The following is a 22,158-nucleotide window of genomic DNA, read 5'->3' as shown; positions in this document are numbered from 1 at the left end:
ACATAAACACAGCATTTCATGGTTTAAATATACAACGCGCTGTCACAACGATAATAAAGGAATATTTAGCTTTTAAAGCAGCTGGGCGCTTTGTTCAAGTGGATGAAATTTAATCTACAAAAAGCAGTAGTGGGGTTTTCGTTGTATGAATTACATTTTAAGTTATTATTGTGGTTCTGTGATTTCTACAAGTACAAATATTAATGGATTATATTAATATGTAAAAATGTGTCCGCCCAACTCAACCAAGCTGAGTTCAGGACGCAAACCAAAGATTTGTTTACAAATGTGGAATATAATCCATTTTATTTTATCAAATAAGTGGTTTGCAGCAATTTAAAAATAGGAAGTGTATGGTCTTTTTAAAAGGTTATATATGAAGCATTAAATATAACTGAAATAAAGTAGCGAGATGACGCAAAAACATCCCTCATTTAGAAATATTGAGTACTACCTGTAGATATTAACCAATAATTGACGTTAGAGAGGAATGTCGACCAATGAGGTGAGGTTGAGGCGGGATTACATTGTCCTCCGACCAATGGCAGGCGGGAAGAGAGCGTCCGTGAGGCCCGTCTGAAAACTGATGTTTTACCTTTGCGCGCTCTCCACTTCGGTTTGGTGTCGTTGATGGAGAAGAAGTTAAATCAGATAAATATACTCACGTCCAATTTGATATACTTGTTTTATGTGTTATTAGTAAACCTCACAAATAAATTAGATCCTTAAAAAAACATTTGAACGTCATTCGGAGTAATCGCTCATATAACGTTATCTGGGGGTTCAATAAAGTAAGTAATAAACACACAAAAGCACATATGTTAGTGTAAATCTGCTTAATCTTGTAAAAGTTCCGAACGATCATCACATTTGCATGTTTAATAACCACGTGGTTAGAAGTTGCAACATGCTTAATTCATTTGATTGATTTTGATTACGTTTGCTAATCTTTCAAACGTAAGTTACATAGATAACCCGTTCGGTGTATGAAATGACATTGTTCAGATCCTGTTGCATTGCTTGACCAGACGACTCCAGCTCTACAAAAGCCATGGAAAAAGAGCCGAGAGAGGATCCCTGCTCGAATGGAGATGCACTTGTGTGAGTACTGCTGTTTGTGAAATTGCAACACACCCCAGAGCTCTTGGAGAGGAGCCTTATACATCATACACAAATCATTTAATTTCCAACCCCATCACATCTTCAAACACTTGTCCAAATAGGTAAGAGAAGCTCGATCTTGATATACATCCTCCCTGGAATTGTGCTGTTGATGGCACACATTGCATTCAAATGAGTTGTGTATGTGAGCAGCGCACAAGTGAACTAAATATTTGTTGTTCATTTGAGAACAAGCACCATTTAATAGCAACACAAACAGCAGCTGAACATTATTGTACACTGCGCTGCACTTTGCAGCAGGAAACGCCTTTCGTGTTCCTGTGAAAGATGGAGATAAATTGAGCCAACAAATGATGTGCACCAGAAATCGTAAATCTAACGAAGTGTGAAGTGAGCGCGAGAGAGCTGGCATTCATTATTCAGAGAGTCGTACTCCATCTTCTTTATGAATAAATTATTTTACTTTGATATCTAAGGCATTATATCAACGCCATAATGCCGGGGACATCCATCCGTTTCTGGCATTTGTAATTAATCTAATGAAAGACACCTGTTACTGATGCTGACAGCAGCCTGTTGTGAGGAGGCCTGCTGGCACGCTGTCATACAGTCCAGTGAAGGGAGACGTCTGTTTGGGAAGAGATAATGCAGATTAAGAACTCTCGAGAACTAGTGGCCTTTCTCTTGGTGATCTCCTCTCTCATGTATTCCCACCGGTCCTTTCTTTTCCTTCCATGTTCACTTCATCTTTTCTGTGTTCTGCAGCTTGAAGCCCAAGAAAAAGAAAGCAAAGGAGAAGTCCCTGCAGTATGGGAAGGCGAAAACACACAAAAAGGTAGTTTTTCAATGTCACTGTTCATTTTCCTTTCGTCATGCCCCTGAGATTCTCTCTTTAAGTCTGGCTTAATTAAGAGGTGCTGTTAGCTTTGGTGCGAAGGGATATTTATGCAGACATATCATTCAGAGCTTTCAGCCCATTGAATAGGTTACAGACGGAGACCCAGATATAACAAGAATAGACCGTAACCACGGAGCATAATCTTAAACAGTTTAGTCAGCGGCCAATTTGCATGCAAAGTTGCCACGTCCAAGCAAAGTCCTACTTTATATGGGTTTGTTTAGGTGTTACCTCGATACCATTGAAAACATGTAAATGGTAGCAGTGAGGTGCATAACCTCTGGGATGTTCATCTGTCTCTGACAGAGCCTAAAATCATCAGAGTTTTGAAATCTCTTTGCCATTAACATTGAAAGGATTGTGCTGGTTGAAAGGAAGTCCTTGATCAGGATGTCAAATCCTTTTTCAAACGACTTAATCTAAACTATTCAGGACTGTACGAGGGTCCTCAGTAGTACTCATTATGTGTAAACTCGACTTGTTGTACTTTACGATTTTGTAAGTCTGTTCTTTAATGCAAAACACTTCTGCCACGCAGAGATTTTTGTAGTGGAATATTCTTCTTGTCACCTCCGGGCTCTGGCTCGGCCTCGTGTGATGTAGGCAGCTTTCTCTGATAACAGGTTGTGAGCCATTTATGAGATTGGGTTTCCCTGTAGTGCTGTAAACCCACAAACACACATATTTTGCCCCTGCACTTTTACATTAGCATATTGTAGCTGTCTTGAGTTTTATCTCTTTGATATTTCCATACACTGTTTTATCACCTGCCGCCTCAGCGTTTATCTATTTGCTCAGGTAAAAGATGAAATGAATGTACTGGTCAAGTCAAACTTGCAGTACTCTGAATTAGTTTGCTCTGACCTTTTTTATTTTTATCTAAGGGTTTAGTGATGGACCGATGTCAGCTGGGATAACTAATCGTTTTTTGAAAGATTTTGTAGTCCCCCAAAAAGAAACATAATGTGACGGTTTTCTCAGACAGGGATTAGATTAAGGCAGGAGTCTAGGCCCTAGTTAAATTATAGCATTTAAGTAGTTTTTACAAACATGCCTTACAAAAAAACATCGCTAGTGGGCATTTTGAGACAAAACGGTGACACTGATGTATTTTAAGGTTATGTCAGTGCAAGCGGTTTTCAGTTTAGATGGCTCTAACATTCATATTAGAAACCACCGCTACATGTTTTTGATAAAGCTGTGTATAATGTGTTTAAGATGAGAACGTAAAATGTTGTTTGTTTAATTTGCCGTGGCATTACAATATGTGTATATCATGTCTCATCTGTAAGTCGCTTTGGATAAAAGCGTCTGCTAAATGACTAAATGTAAATGTCAGGATTATATCTGCCCTAGGCCACCCTTCTTTTTTAGATAATGCTATTGGTTAAAGCAATTGAAAAAATCTATATTACTGCTTGAGTTATTCCTGAAACAGTGACCACCCACAAGATCAAGCCAACAGTTTCTCTAAATGTATTTGCCAGAAGAAAAGTTCAGCCCTCAGCTTGTGCCGGTTTGTTTATCTTTCAGATGAAAACGAGCAAAAAGGAGAGCGTGGACTTTGAAGATGGCGGTGACAGAAGGTACATTGAGACTGGCGTCCCTTGCGATGGTATTTTTAGTAGCAACTTCTGCACATGCAATATCCAGATCCAGGCTTTGATTTAGAGAAATGACCTCAGCGCCAGCAGCTGCACTTGGAAATGAGTTTTAATCCATTTACGATTCAAATATGCAATCACAGGGTTTTTTTCTTGCCTTTGGAGTTGATGAAAATTAATTCTGATGATTTGGACGTGCACGATTCTGGACAATATTCATTCCGATTTTCTCGCCGCGTTGGCTGTCTTTCAGGAAATTAATTTATTTATTGGAAAGAAAGCTGTGGCGTGTCAGAAAAGTAATAAGTGAAAGGCTCTCGTAACGGCCGAGATGCTTGAGGATGCTGGGGCGGGGAGGGTATAGATTGGAGCCTGAGGCACTGGCCATTAATCTGCAAAAGCAAACATTTAACTTAAAAAAATGATGGAAGCACACTCATCTGATTTTCCATCTGTCTTCTCCAAGCTGCTTTGCAAAAGTTGGATCATCTCGTTGCCTAAGGTTCCGCTTCTGTCTGGCGATAGAAACGGCACGTCTCTAATCAAAGACTGTGACAATCAGACGCTTCGTAAATCAGGTCTGGTGATTGCTAAAGGGAAGCTGATTTACGTGACGCAGGTCATGCTTAAAACGGCTGAAGGTGCCAGAGTGCTGTTCTTAACACTTCATCTCTCTCAAAGTTCGGCATTGGATTGAACCGTTTGTTATGGTAATTGTATTTAATTGATTTGGTCCGCTCACCTCCCACCGTATCTGAGTCGTGCTTTATGAAAATGGAAGCTCACATCTCTCCGCAATTATCCTTGTGTGTAATTACTGTAATTATATAATTATCATCAGCACCCATTAAGCAATATTGTGTAATCACAGTAATTTAGTCATTGGTCAATTAGTCATTGGTCAATGAATGTTTGTCCTGTTAGTGTTTTTTTAGGCTTTCAAATGTGTTTTTTGGCTTTTTGTCTCTGTAAGGCTCCATCTGGATGTGAAGGAAGAGCTAAAGGAAGATACAGATTTTGTAGTGCAGGGGAAAGGGAAAAAAAGGAAGAGAAAGACAGATCACGCGGACGGACCTTCATCCACTTCAGAAGCTCCTTTGTAAGTGTTTGGCAGTTGTGTGTAGAATGAGTAATGTTGAAACAAGCCTCCTGCATACTTTTTCCTAGTATATTTGTATACATATATCATTATGTAATGTATTTAAAGTATTTTGTTAGTGTCTTTCTAACACTGTATGTTTTTAGATGCAACATATAAATGCAAAGGCTTCTGTGGTTTACATTTATGCATTTGGCAGACGCTTTTGTCAGACGTTTTACTACACATTTATTTCTAAGTATGTGCAATCCCCTGGGATCGAACCCACAACCTTGGCATTGCTAGTGCCATGCTCTTACCACTGAGATACTGGAAAATGTGCTATTTAATTTACATTTACTGTCTGTTTTTGTTTCTGAAAGGCCAAAAAGGAAAAAGAAAGTTGTTAAAGAGGAGGGCCAGATGAACTCTGCAAAAGAGAAGAAGATAAAGAAAGAAGGAAAAGACAAGGTGGGTTTTACTTGAAATGCATTAAAGTTTTTTTCACTGCATAGAAAATAATGGGCGACAGAAGATGGAAATATCAGTCATTTTAAGATAAAAGATTAAAAAGCTACATTTCTAAAACACATTGGAGAATTAAGGGGGGTTAGAACCATGCAGCTTGGCTTTTATATTGAAGTCATCAGCTGGTTATTTAGTTTTGTAAAAGTCTTTGTTGAAACTTTAAATGTGACGTTCAGGCATTGAATAGCTATGTTTGCACTTAGCGTGTTTTTTTTCTCTCATTTACTGTATGAATCATACAAATATCATTTATCTTGAACTAAACTGGCATGTGCAGGTCAACATCAACTTTGCCTTCACATTTACCCTTCAATGTAATGGTTTTAAAAGACCATGCCAGGAAAGTGATTGCATGTGCTGAAAGCCATCATTTTGTTCAACAATTGTTACTCTCCCCTCTTGATAGTAATTTTAGTGCTGCAGAGAGCCTTTTTTAGGAACATTTTCTCATGCAGAGCTAGAAATCTTATTCTCAGGAGAGACAGCTTTTGTTTCTAGCGTACTGTGAAAAGGTGATGTCTACGCTGCCCTTCAGGAATTCTTTTTGGTCGGTTTTGCCTATTTTTCCCACTGCAGACTTGACTACTGCTGAGATGCAATTTCTCCAAGTCATTTTATTTATGCAAATATGAATGCTTTGTCACCACCGTCCAAACCAGAACAGCTGTTATTTGAAAAATGAAACTGCATCAGTCACTAACAGAACGACGTAGATATGAAACTTTATGCTGTAAGCATCACTGTAAGAACTTTGAAAATCAAAACTCACACCGAAAATCTCACTGGCTGCGTTTCACTGACAGTTTCACAATGTTACGAGTTCACCCGCGAATCTTATTTCTACCATCACAGACATTGATTTGGAGTGTTATGTTTTTTCTGCTAGGTGCTCTGCGGGTGATATGTTCAATAAGTGTTGTGCCGGCATTTACGTCTTGAGGTTTTGGAATTTCTTAGGAGGCTCCATTGCTAAAAATAAATTTTATCTGGAGAAGGGATTTATTTTACATTCATTAAAGGCAGAAGAAATTGGGATTTTTTTATGCAGTCATCATTAACTGACCACCGATTTGCAGTTCAAACAGCTACAAAACAAGTTTTTGGCCTCTCTTTTTTTCAAAGGTAAAAAAAGAAGAGGGAGATCGTCCTCTGTCTGTGAAGAAGAAGAAAAGCAAGGAAGAGATAGAGGCAGCCAGGGCCCTGAAGTTGAAGAAGAAAGAAGAAGAGGAGAAACAGAGATGGAGATGGTGGGTTCTCTGAATACCTCTTTCTGTGAGTTTGGACGCTAAACACCTGTTTATCTTCACTACTTTTTGACGCCCTAAAAGGTGGGAGGAAGAGAAGTATGAGCATGGGATTAAATGGAAGTTTCTGGAACACAAAGGGCCGTATTTTCCACCCGAGTACCAACCTCTTCCAGATGATGTGAAGTTTTATTATAATGGTAAGTGTTCAGAGCACACAAACAAAAAAACATTGTCCCACCATTAGAGATCGACCAGACCAACAAACATTAGTTGGGCCAAGACTTGATGCATATTTTATAATTATCTTTATTTTAATATTTTGGTATACTGATCAAACATCTCTTCACATCCTGATAGGAATCAATAAGTAATGTTCTCTCAATATTTATACATAAAACATTTGTCCAATCGTTGCATTTGGTCTGGATGTCCAGGAATGCAATTGTGTCTTTCGGAAAAGGTGTGGCTTTGAACACTTAAGTGCAGGAGATCTTTTCCAATGCTTTTTTTATAAGGAAATGTACATCAGTAGAATAATTTCACAAAAAAAATATAATTTGCAAAGTGACCAAATGAGAGTGATTCTGGTCCGAGAACAAGGTCAGTCACCGAGTTCAGGGGTTAACACTGTTCCTCTTAATTTTCCAATTTTGGCACACAGCCCAGCTCGAGCGTGGCTTCTCTCTCTGTCGGCTAGTGTAGAGAGCACATGAAGTGTCTTTAAACTCGTATCTTTAACTTTAAGGTCAGATTCTTCCATTAATATACATTCAGTCATGTGTAGTAGAGAGGCGTTTCCAAAATTCAAACATGTTTTTGAAGGCCCAAGCCATTCATCTTTTTACAATAACCCAGGGGGAATATTTGGTTTTGAGACTCTCTGAACGTTAAGCTATAAATGCAGTTTTGATTATATCTGCTCGAGGTCATGACTCTCCGTGGTGCATTTAAAACCTCGTATCGCAGGTGAAGTGTGATGACTTGCCTTAACATGGTTACAAAACGAAAAACATTTGCCGTTCTGTGGCAAGTCTGCAGAAACAGGATGCTATTTACTGTATCTCTGCACTTTGCTAAATTGTCTTTGCAGATATACATAGTTTCAATTATTTTCTACTTTACTGTACTATTTGCTGAGGACTACAAACACTAGGCTAAGCATCACTATTTCTTTTGTTCATATGTAGAGTTGGAGAGTAAAAAAGTGTTGAACGGATAACTTGCACTGCTCCCGTGTGCTTTGTAGATATTGAGCCAGTTTTACAGGCTTCAAATCATGCAGCTTATTGAGGAGAGATGTTTTTTTTCTTTCTCTGTGATTGAAAAATAGAAAAAAAATTATATCTTCGCACTCGTGTGTACGAGGGAGCAAAGTCAAATGTGATGTTCAATCTGGTACTTTAAACAGATTTCTAGGTTTAAGCAACAAAATAGTTACAAATCATTTTTTTCACACAGATGTGCCTTTAATAAGTAAACGTGAATGTCATTTCAGGAAAAGCAGTGAAGCTCAACCCGCCTGCAGAGGAAGTGGCTCTTTTCTTTGCTCAGATGCTGGATCACGAATACACAACGAGAGAGGTCTTCCGCAATAACTTCTTCAGTGGCTGGAGGAAGGTAAACTGCTCATACACTTGTAAACCCGGCTCTATTTCTAACCAGCTCTCTGTAGTCTACATGAAGAAAACATGACCCACTTCAATTCCAACCGTGTTTACTACCTTTGTGAAGACCATGGCAGTTTATTGGATGCCCGGGACTTGATCTTCTCTCTTTGGTACTGCAAGCAATTCAATCTTTGATCAGCATACAACAAGCACGAAAATGCGGTTTCTGCTGCCTAAAACCGCTATCCGATTTGTTGATATTTGGTTCATGTCCCTTTAAAAAAGAAATTGGAACGGAATGATTGTTATCGCTAGAACGCTTGTGTAGGGCACAAAGTCATGTTTTTATGCAACACAATTATTTTCTCCATTAAACTTGACAGGTTTGTCTTGGTTGAAGTATTAATGTTAATTGAAAAAAAAAATTCAAAAGAACGATTAAAAAAGCATTGTTTACTTCAGACTAATGTTTTGACAAAAGTTTAACGGTCACACGTTTATGGTCCCTCTAGGAGGGGCGGGCGTCAGGTTGCGAGTATGAGACGGTTATGAAGGGAGGGCTCTGCTTACAGCATCCCAGCAGCCTCGGGGCGTATCATGCAGAATTAATTTCGTGCTGCTTAGTGCTCAATGCTCTTGAAAATACGATTTGTGTAAAGGCATTGATATGCTAATCCAGACAACTCGCTTCCCGCATACGAACAAATCCAATTTAACTGTTTTATTATAACACGGAAGCCCCTGCTCGCTTCACTGAGCAGAGTCTCCGCCCCGTGCCCAGCTGTCAATCACGACATAGAGCAAGAGAGGAACTCGAGTGATGATGAGACACTAGCTCTATAATTATAGGACTTATAGGAAGTGTTTATGTTCCGGCATGTTTGCTCTGTGCTTTCTTCTGGGTCGTCTGAAATGCAGCGCATATGTAGCAAACGCCACGTGTGCACCTCGTGCCCATGACCCATTTAATATTTACTAATGGAGACTAATCAGTCGAATGCCACCGAGATTTCACCGGATAATCATCTTGGCGGTGATTTAGCCATACGTTGTGAGTAGGAGTGTTGGAAACATCATTAGTGGTGCTTTCTAAGGCAAGTGTGTAATTGTTCTTTTAAAACATCTAACCTTAGGCATTAAGCATAAATGCATTACCCGTACCACACCGTTTGTGCTACAGAATGGCAGCTTCAAATCACTCGGCTTGTTGCGGAGGGGTGTGCTATTACTTTTCTAAGTGATCTGACTTATGATTTCCACTTGAAGATTTACTTCCGATAAGGCCGTATCTGGGGGATTCTCAACTTTATTAACTTTATTTATATAGCGCTGTACAAGCGCTGTAGTCATATTGACTATAAGCAAAACATATAAGGTTATGAAAGTCAAAACAAAAAAGGTGAAAACGCAGACGTCAGCCACACCCACACACAAAACAGTCCACGCACAAACACGCAAACAGACAGACACACGCACAGGGGCCATCACCTAGAACCACACACCCAAGATAAGGAGAGGGAAACGCAGATCAAGCATTAAAAATGCCATAGTGTTGTTAATATTGTCGTGTACGACAAGAGAATATTCAACTTTGAACTACAGACATATTAAGTAATCTGATCATGCACGAACATGCGCCGTTTAAACGGTCCTTTAAAAATGTTAGAGGATGAGAATGTCAGTCATGGACATTATTGCATTTCTTTTTTTATTGTGTTTGTAAACAATTCATAAAAAAGATACTTTTAACACAGTGTTACACAAGCAAAATGAAAGGTCTTGTGTTGTTCTGTCTTAGGATGATTTTATTGAGTATTAAGGACACTTTTCCCCATGTTCACACAACACGTGTAAATGTAACATCAAATAAAACTTAACAAGGGCATTCACCTGTTGTTTGTTCTTGCTGTGAAGGGATTTGAAATGATCCAGCGCTGTCTCAAGTATTATAGTTAAATGATGTTTCCTGCACTCCTACACGGTTAGTTTCGTTTTAAACGTCTCGTTTATCAAATCGTTCATCCTGGGCCTCAAGAAATCAGTCAAAGCAAACCGCAACTCGCAGTAATGTGCTCACGTTGTGTGTGTTAACTTGTCAGTATTTGGGTTTTCATCCAAAGTTGCGTATTTAGCGTATGCACAAAATTGGAATATCGCATAAAACATCTGCGAATAAGCACAGTTTCCATCCAACAGGTCAACATTCACTTCCTAACTGCCACTTAAATATCAGTAAGAAAAGTAAAAGATGGCTCTGAAGATAATAATTTTCAGATATAATAATTCTTGATCAAGCAGACGAATACGAAACGCATTAAATGCGGTGCTTTTGTGAATGTTTGCTGTTTGGGAAACGCAGTCGTAACAGTACAATACTTGACGACTAAGAATGACCATAACAACATTTCTGATGCTGTAACAAGATCAGTACTCTGGTTAGTCAGGTTACGCCGTCTCATATCCAGTTACTGTGACTTTTTGGAGGAATTTATTCGGCAAATGCACTCCCTCTCCCATTATTCGCATTAACTTCAATTTATCAAATTTCAATTTTTGCTAAAATGAAAAACCACCTCAAGCGAGTGTAAAAAGGTTTTTGCGAATTAAGGGTTTTTAAATTGAAATTTGGGGTTTCCAAAATGCGTCCGCAGGAAATGGTGAGTGCCCTGTGCATTGGCGCACAGTTGACTATCATCACACACAGCCGGCACTGGTTCTACTCATATTTCCACATGAGATAACAACTTTCCAAATTTGCAGGTCGCACATGTTTCATGTCTCGAAAACTGGTCGCAAAATAAGACCATTTAGTCGCAGTTTGGAGCCATGCTTAGCAACCACATACTGTAGCAATGTGCTGGAAACCACCAAAAATTCCCTGATGTATAACTGGTTTTCTATTTGATGCAACTAGCGCTGTAGAAATTGCACTTTTTTTTCTTTTTTTTCTTAGAATGCCAGTTCTTATCGTATTGCCTTTCATAATTTTGATGTATTCAAAAGTATAGATTCACGAAGCGATCATTACTGGTGTAGTTGACTTTGTAGGTAACTTTGTGGTCAAAGCAGAAACTAAATGTATAAACCTTTAAAATATATTACATCCTCTATCAGTTCTGCTGTCATTTCGCTCTTTCTCTCTCCTCTGCACTGGGCTCTGCTCCCTGGCTAATGACCCAGGGGTGCCATTTGTGTGAAGTGTGTGTGTAACAGCATAGGGAAAAGGGAGGGGGGACAGGTCAGTTGAAATTGCTTGTGTGAGGTCCCATGGTGCTGCTCCTCTTCACAAGCCCCAGGAGGAGAGATTAGAGTGAATCAGTGTTAGTGTGACATTTAGCACCGCAAAAACTGTCTCACGCGCAGACAGAGGAGAAACGGCGCACGGCAGTCGTGACCTCTCTGTCCGAAACTTGCTGTTCTTTTGGTCTGTCTTATCTTTGTTCTGTACCCTGAGGAAGGAGGTTATCGTAACAGGTGAAGATTTCTCTGTGTGTTTTATATTATCTTGAGTGTCTTTTAAAGTACGCTGCTGTTATATATTTTGCTCTTGTCAACGTTATCCCAAGTGGGAAGGGTTGTCTTCCTTTTTGTAGTGATTATGGAAATAAAAAACAGAAACTGCACTTGAGAGTTTAACTTTGAAGTCACCGTTATGAATGCAGCTCTGGGGTCGAAACACGTTTGGTTGATACGTTGTCGATTATAAATTATTTTCCACAGTAATGTTAAAATGAATTTTAAAGCAACACAAGACAACTAACACAAGACAAATACACAGCAGGTTATGAAATGGCAGTTGATGCAGGCAGTTATAAAAAAAACTGTCCACGTATTGCATGTGTTCAAAAGCATTCTCAAAAAAAAAACTTGGATAAAAAATTAACTTGCATAACAGGAGTTGTGTTTACGTTAACATCCTCTATGTAGCCCATGTACTGTATGTTCCTATCTGCAGGAGATGACTCTGGAGGAGAAACTACTGATCACAGATCTGAACAAGTGTGATTTTGGGGAACTTAATGTCATGCACAAACAGAGGGTGGAGGCTAGGAAAAACCTGAGCAAAGAGGAGAAGCAGGTAAGTAGTCTTCCCTTACATCTTAATGTTTGGAGCATTCTGGATCCAGGGAATATTCTCGATTAAAGGTCCAGTGTGTCATTTTATTTTGGAGGATTTATGAACAGAAACGCTATATAACACCGAACTTTGTCTAGATGTGTATGAAGAGCGTGCATAATGAAGCGTTATGTTTTGATTTCCTTAGAATGGGCTATTTCTTACTGAATGCAGGCAGGTCCCCCTTGCATGGAATTCGCCATGTTGTTTCTACAGTAGCCCCAAACGGACAAACTGCTTTACAGAGCGCGTTTCGTAAATTCTGTATTTCCTTCAGTAAAAAGCCAAAATGTGAAAACATCTTAGTTCTGTGTCAGCCTCCATAGTATTTCGAAAGGGAGGGGTGGACTAAGTTGTTGGTTGCAGTTCGCAACCTTACCACTAGATACCGCTAAATTTCATACACTTCTTGCCCAAAAAATTGGGTACCGCTTTACAAACCAAACAAAAGCTTTCACCAATGGATGGCCCAAACACTTCCATTTAGCTTTTGTGAATGTGCTGCCTCGTTTTTGTATTTCACTATACCAACATTTCTTTAAATTGTTTAATGTTCTCCAGGTTATAAAAGAAGCAAATCAAAGGATTGTCGAGGAATACGGGTTCTGTGTGTTGGACCATCATCGCGAGCGCATTGGGAACTTTAAGATAGAACCTCCAGCGCTGTTTCGAGGCAGAGGAGATCACCCCAAACAGGGAATGCTGAAAAAGAGGATTCAGCCCGAAGAAGTTATCATCAACTGCAGCAAGTGAGACTTCAAAACAGTCCCGTCAGCAGTTATTTCACGCTGTCCTGTACATTCTGTAGGGTTTTTAAAAATGAATGAATACAGGGCCTTCAGAAGCACAGCACAGATGTATTCATTAGATATTTTATATATAAATGGATAAGAGGTGTTTTTGCTTAAAAGCTCTCATGGAAAATTATACACTGTATAGGCAATGACAGATTTCAAAACCTTGATTATAGCAATATTCAAAGGTTTTCTGATGGAGACAGGGTATGAATTTTCCCCACAGGGACTCTCGTATCCCAGAACCCCCAGCTGGTCACCGCTGGAAAGAAGTTCGTCATGACAACACCGTGACATGGCTAGCCAGCTGGACAGAGAACGTACAAGGCTCTTGTAAATATGTGATGCTCAATGCAAACTCCAAACTTAAGGTAGACATTTTTGACACAAAAAATACTTCTTTCTCTCCCTCCCTCCCTGTTTTCAAACCATCTTCACGTCCTCATCACTCCACGATCGCCTATGTCACCTTGTTAATAAATGTGATTTGATGTCTTGTTTTAGCGCTCGGCCCAGACCAGTAAAACAGCCATTGCATATTCTCAGGTTCTGCCAAATCGCGCTCACTTAGTTTCAGCTCAGCACCTCATCTTCGCCCCGTTCCGCTCACTTCCTATCGCTAATTAAATTAGAAAGCAAAGCAATCAGTTCCATCATTACCCAGTGATGGACACATCTCAAGAAGCCGAATCATACTTGAAGGTGAGCAGATTGAGAAAACCGTTTCCCAGGTGCCTCCGGCCTAGCTTTTCTTCAGTCCATTCATCCGTCTGCTTCCTGTCAGTCCTTTTATGTGCTGTATTAGGAAAGGTTAAGTTATTCTGCGCTGTTTGTGACTATGCTGTTGCCATGGTAACGCAAGGTATAGCGGGCACTTGGTGTTTTTGACCAATTAAAGTGCTGGCGGCTGGAATCAGACGAAGCTGACCTCACGGGCGTAACGTGCCAAAATGGGTTTTTAGGAGCATATTTTGATGCAAAGGTCACGTTTGTGTTGGTTTTCTTTGTGTGTTTAATGCATTTATGTATTGATATTAGGTTGTTTTTCCCCATGTGTTTCTTTTTCTTTTACATGCATTTTCCATGAAATTGAGGTCTTGTCCCTGTCTGTTAGCTGCTTTGAGGTCACTTTCTACTTTCGAGTGAAAAACATAGTCAGTTCGAATACCAATGACTTGTGTCGAAACAAGAGCATGTGCTATATTTGACCAAAAGAATAGGCTATACGACAGGCAAATCATTTAAAATATAGGTAAGCTCCATGCATAAGTATTTAAGCACCTTCCGGTAGAATAAAGAAAGAATAAGAATGAGGCGATACTTCACACCAAAAAAGCTCAAGGTGAGGTAGGTTAAGCTGTCACACGTCAGATCATTTTGGATGTTGTATTATATGTCGCTTTGTTTGTCTTAATTAGGGAGAGAAGGATTGGGAAAAGTACGAGGTGGCTCGAACACTGAAGTCGTGCGTGGATGCCATCCGAGCACAGTACCTTGAAGACCTCAAGTCCAAACAGATGGGTTCACGCCAGAGAGCCGTAGCCCTCTACTTCATTGACAAGGTCAGACCACACAACCTTCACAGACATGATTTGTGTACCTCTGCTACATTAATATTTTATGCAATTCTTATGCTCAGTTTCTCAATGAATTACTGTTAAATGCCACCCCATTCGAAAACCAAAGGGAGCTCTCGGGCAAACTCCAAATCAGGGTAAGAGAAGTACGAATTACATGCGTAGTTCCAGGAAATGCCAATGGGCATATTCTATCTTTATTATCATGAAAATACCGGAAAAGGTTTCAAGAACAAAGCATATTTATGATGATGATGTTTGACGAGTGTTTCTTTATAAACGTTATAAACGAGTTTTGGAAGCGTTCTGAATCCTCCTTAGATTTCTACCCTTTAATCTCGTAGTGATTTTATATCGAGCAGTACTTCCTACTGATCAAAGAGCCGTAGTTCACAGAAGAGCTGTGCATAAAACACACAATCGAAGCCTTGCGATTTCAGAATCGCCCTAGACATGTCTAATTCTTGTGAATCGCAGTATATATCGGTCCAGCCCTGCTTTCAACCACAATTTTGTCTTCATTTTGGTAACCAATCAGTTCATTTAAATTACAATGACTAGATTTCAGACAACTTCATGGTGCATTTCTTAGAGAACTTTGTGTGGATTGTAATGGCCAGAATAGAAGAGTCATTACTCGCATATGTTATTTTCCCTGCGTGAGACACAAAATACACTTTTGAGGAGTCATCTGCATAGATCTTAAAAAACAGCGACGGTTTATACGACTATGAGCTGTCAAACTTTAGACATGACAAAAACATTAAAAATCTTTTTAAAAGTAATCCAGAAAGCTTGTGTGCTGTATTCGTAAACCATACAAAATCTTTAAACCGACTCAAATTTAACTCCTATTTTACTAATAGTGCTCACGTCCACTGCAGCAGTGTTTAAGGGAAAAAACGGATAAGAGCTTTCACAGCTTTTTATACTTTCGTTTGGAGATACTGGGTCAATGGTTCAATCCAATATCAAAGGTTTTACTTGTTGAGCTCATGACCTTCTGTTGTCTGAGACAGCGTCATGTCATGTCGGAAACACGTTCACAAACGTCTTCAGTGGTGTTTCTTTGTTTGTATGAACCCTACAGTTGGCTCTGAGAGCAGGTAATGAAAAGGAAGAGGGCGAGACTGCAGACACCGTGGGTTGCTGCTCTCTGCGCGTGGAGCACATCACCTTACATGATACACTGGATGGCCAGAAGTGTGTTGTGGAGTTCGACTTCCTTGGTAAAGATTGCATCCGATACTACAACAAGGTCCCTGTGATCAAAAGGGTAAGACCGTTCGGAAGAGGAGATTGTGCTGTTTTCAGTTGCCTTAAAGGGGAAGTGTGTAATGTCCACCATTACTCAGACAAATAGATGGTGTTGTCCCAAACCGGGGCGCCTGAACAAACAGAACGCAATTCCATTCGGTTGTGCAGAAATTACCCACTTCAGCTGTAATTACAGTGTTTGCAAGATAGGGAACTACTGATATTTCTCAACGTTATGTTTTTTCTTCACAATCTTGCCATTAATTCAGTACAACGATTTAATAGTTGGAACGTTTTCTATTAAATTGATGTTTGACATAATGTATAACTATATAATAGATTTTATTAGATTTTTGTGGGTGTGTGTGTATATATGTATCAATTAATGAATTAGTGTATTAATTTAAAGAGTATATAGAGTCAGTTGTTATTGGTTATTTTTCTTTTTTCAGCATATTTATCATTTACATCTTTGACTCACTGTCTAAAGCTATATTTGCTTAAGAATTTAGTCATTAACAGTTAAGTTTTAATACAGCATATACAGGGGGGGGGTTGAAACGTCTGCTGGCAGATCTTGTTTGCTTGCGTAGGTTTCATAATGTAAATGTGATCATATGAAAGAAGCCCATCAAGTGAAAATTAATTAGTTTCTGAATATCTTTGTTTATTTGGCGACAGGCAGCCTTTGCAGAAATGTCAGATATAATTGCAGGTATCGTCTAACACAGCCACACGCTTCCTCGTTTTGGTCATAGTGAATAAAAATTAAATCCTTCGGAGGTCACATGATGTAAGCCATCCAATCAAATACAGTTTAAGTTTCACTACTTTAAGTTCAGATTTCTTTGCTTCCTTTAAAAAACACAAGATGCTTTAAGGAAGCATTAGTGGGATAAAATGCACGTGCGTCAAGTTTTCAATTCTGAATGAATCCCATTAAATATGTGTGATCATGTTAATTGTCCCATTGAGAGAATAACTATGATTATTGAAAAGATATTCAATCACTTTCGCATATTAAATTGGGGAAAATCTAAAATATGAAGTCTGTCATTGCCTGGCATGCTGTTTGTTTACTTTTTGTTCATGCATTTGGCTCAAGGATAAATTGTTATTCAAATGAGTCTGATTTAAAAGCATCACATCTGCTACGATTAATTAGTTCCATGCATATTTTAGTTTGTTTATTTAGTAGGACTGAAGCAAGACAGGACTTCTGCGAAATGTCAAATATAATTGATAGTGTCTCTCTCTTTCTGCCAGCCTGTGTTCTGTGCATATGATAAACAAGCTAACACGTGTTTTCCGTTTTAGGTTTTCAAAAACCTCAAGCTTTTCATGGAAAAAAAGCAAGGAGGAGACGACCTCTTTGATCGACTGAATGTGAGTGTAATGTTCTGAAACTGAGGCAGAGAGTCATAGATTTTTCATTCCGAGCGATACGGTCCTGAGGAGACTTGCGTCATAAAAGCGTGTGGTAAAGGATGCTGCTTTTTTCTTTTGAGCCTGTTTTTCCCTTTTTAGTCTTAATTTTTTACAGTGGAGGGATTCTGGCTCGTAGAACCTTGGAAAAAAAACTGGAAAAATGTTTGTTAGCGGGAGGGTGGGAGGTTTTGCGTGCCCCTCTCTATGAGGTCAGGTTGGTAATGGTGAGCCGTTATGGAGGGGGAATGCTAATCTGCACTGTGGGCTTTTCCGATTGACACGGCGAAGGCCGAGTGAAGGGGTGAGTAAAGGAGGATGCGGTAGAGACTTATGCTGGCCCTCTTCCACAAAGTACTGCAAATCTTATTATATGCCACTGTGCTTAAGCATGAGCGTGCGTGTGTGTGTTAGTGTGCATATCCCGTTTAGAAAAATGAATGTCTTGATCTTGGCTAAAATCCTAACCATTACAGAATCTGTTTGGACAGGAAGAGAAAATATGCCTCTTGATGAAATCGATGACATTGTTCTTGGTGTTTGTATAGAAACATTTAAAAAGCGGTCTTCTGCTTAACTGAGTCCTAATAGAAATGTTAATGAACAATTATTTTGGTTTGCAAAATTTGTTTGAGTAATAACGTCTCTATGTTGTATAGCTATGTTGCTATGTTGAAACCACACACACATAAATGCATTTGATTTCCTTAGTTGAATCCATGGGTGTTCTAACCCAAATGTCACCGTGTTCCTCAGCATGGTGAACAGACGAAAATGTTTAGCATGTGCCATCAGACAACAGTGTGTGTCTGCCTGTCGAACATTAGCATCAGCTGACCCGCTAGGACACAGCTACTGTCATTAACATGTAGCATCCTTAACAATATCCCACGTACTATTTAGCTTCAGTTAGGTGGCCATTTATCCATCAGTCATTGTTTCCACATATTCAGAACTTTTAGTAAATCTAGTTAACAGAAAAGTTAGAAAGGGTTTTTGAAGGAGCCTGATGTGGGTGCACATGTTTGCATATCACATCTGAAAGCTCTTTTTTAAGACGCGCATTTCTGCTGTAGATGTGGCATTAGAGGCAGATTTAATGGAAATGTTTTCTTTATGCCTGGAATATACAACCCACACTCCGCCACTCACAAATCCATTAAAGTTGGAACGAACGTCTGATGTCTTTGGGAAGAAAAAAAACTTGTTCTATTGAGACTGCTCATAGATGTCTCTTTCTGTTTCTGTCCATTTCTGACAATAAGTGCAACAGTGCCATCTAGTGGCGTGCAGCGAGGCAAAAAAAGAAAAGTTTTTTATGGAAATACTTTGTGGAAAAACGTTTTGTTTTTTGTCTTCACAGACCCAATTGCTGAACAAGCATCTGAGCTCTCTGATGCCGGGCCTTACTGCAAAGGTTTTTAGGACATACAACGCCTCCATCACCCTGCAGCAGCAACTCAAAATACTGACCAACAGTGAGCATCTCTTTTTCTCTTTGTCTGATCTTTCTTGTCTGGTCTGCCCTCTCGCACTCGATCAGTCAAGTAAACATAATGACTACCAGCACAGATGTTTAGTCATGCCTTAAGTCTGGATATGCATTGCAACACTTGGTTAAGTGATGCCGATATGGATTGCTGTCAGAGATTTGTACATTTTGTGGTGCATTTTGACAACTGCAATATGGATTTTGTTAGTATGATGGTGTGTCTGTGCTGTCAGCGAGCCACGTTAAAATCAACAAAGCTGTCGACAGCGCAAAGCTTGACAGAACTGCCACGCACCGCCTGCTGCAGTTTCTCATGAAAGTGTGGGTCTATTGCGAATGCTTCAGTCAACAAAGGTGGCTGTAATTTGTAAAGCTTTGTACATAAGGTGTTGAAGAGAACATGTTTCAGTCAAGAGTGCTGGTGTACTGAATATGCTGACTACTTCTACACAGCAGCCCTACATTTAAATGTATGTATGTGGCAGATGCTCCAAGAAAATGTCCAAAAGTAGCATTAAGCATCGGAATGCCACGTAGTGAACAGAGAGTGCAGAACGTTTCTGTTGTAGATGTGGTTTTAAACATCAGTAACCGAGTTGTGTGTTTGCGTTAATGAGCCTGCTGTATGTTTGTGTGCGAGTCATGTGACTGAGTGTCGTGAACACTGAGATCTGTTACCTCTTTGTGTGAAATGTGTGTAATGGTTTGTTGGAGGTGTCAGATCACCACTGAGGAACATTTGCTACAAGCCCTAATTTAATGAGCTGTACAAAATATTGACATACTGTATACAAAATATTTCAGTCGGGCTTTAGACCGCATCATAGCACTGAAGCTGCGCTCGTTAAAATGACAAACGACCTGCTCGTAGCATCAGATAAAGGTAACATCTCACCCCTTGTCCTGCTTGACCTTAGTGCTGCGTTCGATACTGTAGACCATAACATACTTTTAGATCGCCTACACAATTATACCGGTATTCAGGGACAGGCACTACAATGGTTCAGATCTTACTTGTCAGACAGACATCAATTTGTCCATTTAAATGGGGAATCGTCCAAATCTAACGAAGGTAAATTATGGATTACCTCAGGGATCGGTTTTGGGACCCTTGCTATTCTCCATTTTCCTGCATCATCAATAAACAAAGTACAGTTAGCTCAGAATGCAGCTGCCAGAGTTCTAACCAGGTCCAGAAAATTTGATCACATAACCCCAATTTTTATCATCCCTTCACTGGCTACCCATTAAGTATCGTTTTGACTTTACATTTATTTTAATTACTTATAAAGCCTTACACCATTTAGCCCCTACCAGAGCTTCCATCGTGCTACAACCCATCACCCTCTCTAAGAAAATCCTGTGCCATCCTCTTGGAGAGCCTGCGGACTGACTGACCATCCCAATTCCAGCACAGGCAACTCCATCCCCAACCAAGAGCAAAGACTGGCTACTTGTCACATTAATGCTAAATTTACAATACTTAGTATTGTATTTAATGCTAAACTTGCATCACATGACAGCAGTTTGAAGTTAAAGCTGGAATCTGTTACATTATGCCATTGCTACTTTCCCTGTTTAAAACGTTCCTCTCTCAAAATTAGACCTAAACTTTTTCACCAAATAAAATTTCCTAGATCACAACAAATAAGCTCTCCCTATTTTTGATAAACATTTACTCTAACTTTGATTAAAAGTGGTTTCTCCCGAGGTTTTACTCCATTTATTTACCATTGGAGATGGATTCCTCACCACAGGCCGTGTTGGCTTGCCCACCAGGAGATTGCATTTATTAGATATGATTTACTAGAATGATCTTGCTTGTTCCATAAACACCTTTCACTGTGCTGTGTTTGACCTTTTCTGTGTTTTCTGTAAAGCTGCTTTGGAACGATGCACAATGTGAAAAGCGTTATATAGATAAAATTGAATTGAACTATGTGCTAGCCTCTCGGGTGTCTTGCGCCGGGCATGTTGAGATCCTGGAATTGTAAACTTTGCCTGATGAAAACAGCTGAAATGCACATGGCAATCGTAAGAATCTTGCAAAAGAATTTCACAACAAAATAAAATATGTAATTTGCCTCTGGAAAATGCCAAGACCATATAATTCTCCAAATTGTTATTCACTTTTACTGTAGTGATTTGCTGTACTGCCTAATAATTCCACCCGGAAAGAATGCTTCTGATAATGATATAACAGTAATATCATAGATTTCTCTCTCTTAATTTTATGTACTTGTGTCTTTCATTTTTCCTACAGAGACTGATAATGTGGCGGAGAAGTTGCTCTCATACAACAGAGCAAATCGTGCGGTTGCAATTCTATGTAACCATCAGCGGGCGCCGCCAAAGACCTTCGAACAGTCTATGGCAAACTTGCAGTCAAAGGTGCGACTACCAGAGATGTTCAGATAGTGAATGAAAAGAATAGGTCTGTTTGGATTTTAAGACTTTTCCTTCATTTCTCGCTCCATTAGATTGACAGCAGGAAGGAGCAGTTGGCCCTGGCTAAGAAAGAGTTAAAACAGGCCAAGAAAGATGGCAAAGGGAGCTCCGACAACAAGCAGTTGATGTCAGTATATTATTTCAGGCCTTTATAAAGGGCCATTTATTTCTTCTCTCAGCCTTTTCAAACTTCTGATGTGTTTAGTTTGGTGGAGAAGAAGAAAAAGGCTGTACAGAGGTGTGAGGAACATCTAATGAGGATGGAGGTTCAGGCTACAGACAAAGAAGAGAACAAACAGATTGCACTGAGCACCTCCAAGCTTAACTACTTGGACCCACGGATCAGCGTGGCCTGGTGATTTTCACATTCAGACACTCGCTTCTTTTATCTTGGAATAGGGATTTCTATTTTTTTGACAGAGTTTAACTTTGTTGTCTTCTGCTCTTAGGTGTAAGAACATAGAGGTGCCATTGGATAAAATTTACAACAAAACTCTACGAGACAAGTTTGCCTGGGCAATCGACATGACTGAAAATGACTTTGTGTTTTAATAGTGGTTTGTTTCTTTTGCAGTTCACCACAAGAGTTTTATCAACATCTATATTTTAAGTGAAATTCCTGAAAGTTATAGCAGGTTATTGTATGGTGGTATTGTTGGCACTTTTATATTGTTTGATTTTTATGTGTTTAATCAAATGTTGATCTTTCAATAAATGTTCATATTTTACTTTATAGGGTTTTTTATGTAAAGGACCAATTAAGATGTCTTGTTTTTGGTCGAATCTCATGAAGAAACTGGGATTATATTGTAACATACAAACTTTTAAAAGGTGTTAATATAAAAAAATAACAATCGGTGGATGATTGTACTGCTTAACCAGCAGTACAATCTGCCATTGGTTAACAAGTTTACATTAAGTTAATAAATGTTTAGCTACAATTCAATTCAACTGCCTATTGCAA

The 22,158-nt window shown here is 39.3% G+C and overlaps 1 protein-coding gene across 2 annotated transcripts; it reads left to right on the top strand.

Moving 5' to 3' along the window:
- The first annotated feature begins 459 nt into the window (after positions 1-459).
- LOC306899682 (DNA topoisomerase I, mitochondrial) lies at positions 460-22,143 on the top strand. Of its 2 annotated transcripts, none has more exons than XM_079466104.1 (20): positions 460-791; positions 1,006-1,101; positions 1,888-1,957; positions 3,554-3,606; positions 4,598-4,723; positions 5,086-5,173; positions 6,353-6,477; positions 6,559-6,674; positions 7,973-8,094; positions 12,040-12,162; positions 12,763-12,950; positions 13,222-13,366; positions 14,414-14,557; positions 15,663-15,848; positions 17,147-17,215; positions 18,618-18,732; positions 21,010-21,137; positions 21,227-21,321; positions 21,400-21,549; positions 21,644-22,143. In XM_079466104.1, exons 2-20 carry the CDS (start codon positions 1,052-1,054, stop codon positions 21,744-21,746), a joined length of 2,196 nt encoding a protein of 731 aa, XP_079322230.1. In that variant the 5' UTR covers positions 460-791; positions 1,006-1,051; the 3' UTR covers positions 21,747-22,143. The 2 variants fall into 2 exon arrangements, with proteins under 2 accessions (XP_079322230.1, XP_079322231.1); XM_079466105.1 differs by having other exon boundaries at positions 493-791; positions 1,029-1,101.
- The last annotated feature ends 15 nt before the right edge of the window (positions 22,144-22,158 follow it).

The sequence above is a fragment of the Barbatula barbatula genome (genome assembly GCF_947034865.1).
Source record: "Barbatula barbatula genome assembly, chromosome: 10".
NCBI lineage: Eukaryota > Metazoa > Chordata > Actinopteri > Cypriniformes > Nemacheilidae > Barbatula > Barbatula barbatula.
The sequence above is the reverse complement of the archived record's forward strand: the minus strand, read 5'-3'. Positions and strand labels throughout refer to the sequence as shown.

Bases quoted from the DNA above. Each gene is read 5' to 3' on its own strand.
- LOC306899682 (XM_079466104.1), top strand. From the start codon at position 1,052: ATGGAAAAAGAGCCGAGAGAGGATCCCTGCTCGAATGGAGATGCACTT. The intron at 17,216-18,617 runs GTGAGTGTAATG...TTGTCTTCACAG, and splicing joins ACCTCTTTGATCGACTGAAT to ACCCAATTGCTGAACAAGCA. The intron at 18,733-21,009 runs GTGAGCATCTCT...TTTTTCCTACAG, and splicing joins ACTCAAAATACTGACCAACA to AGACTGATAATGTGGCGGAG.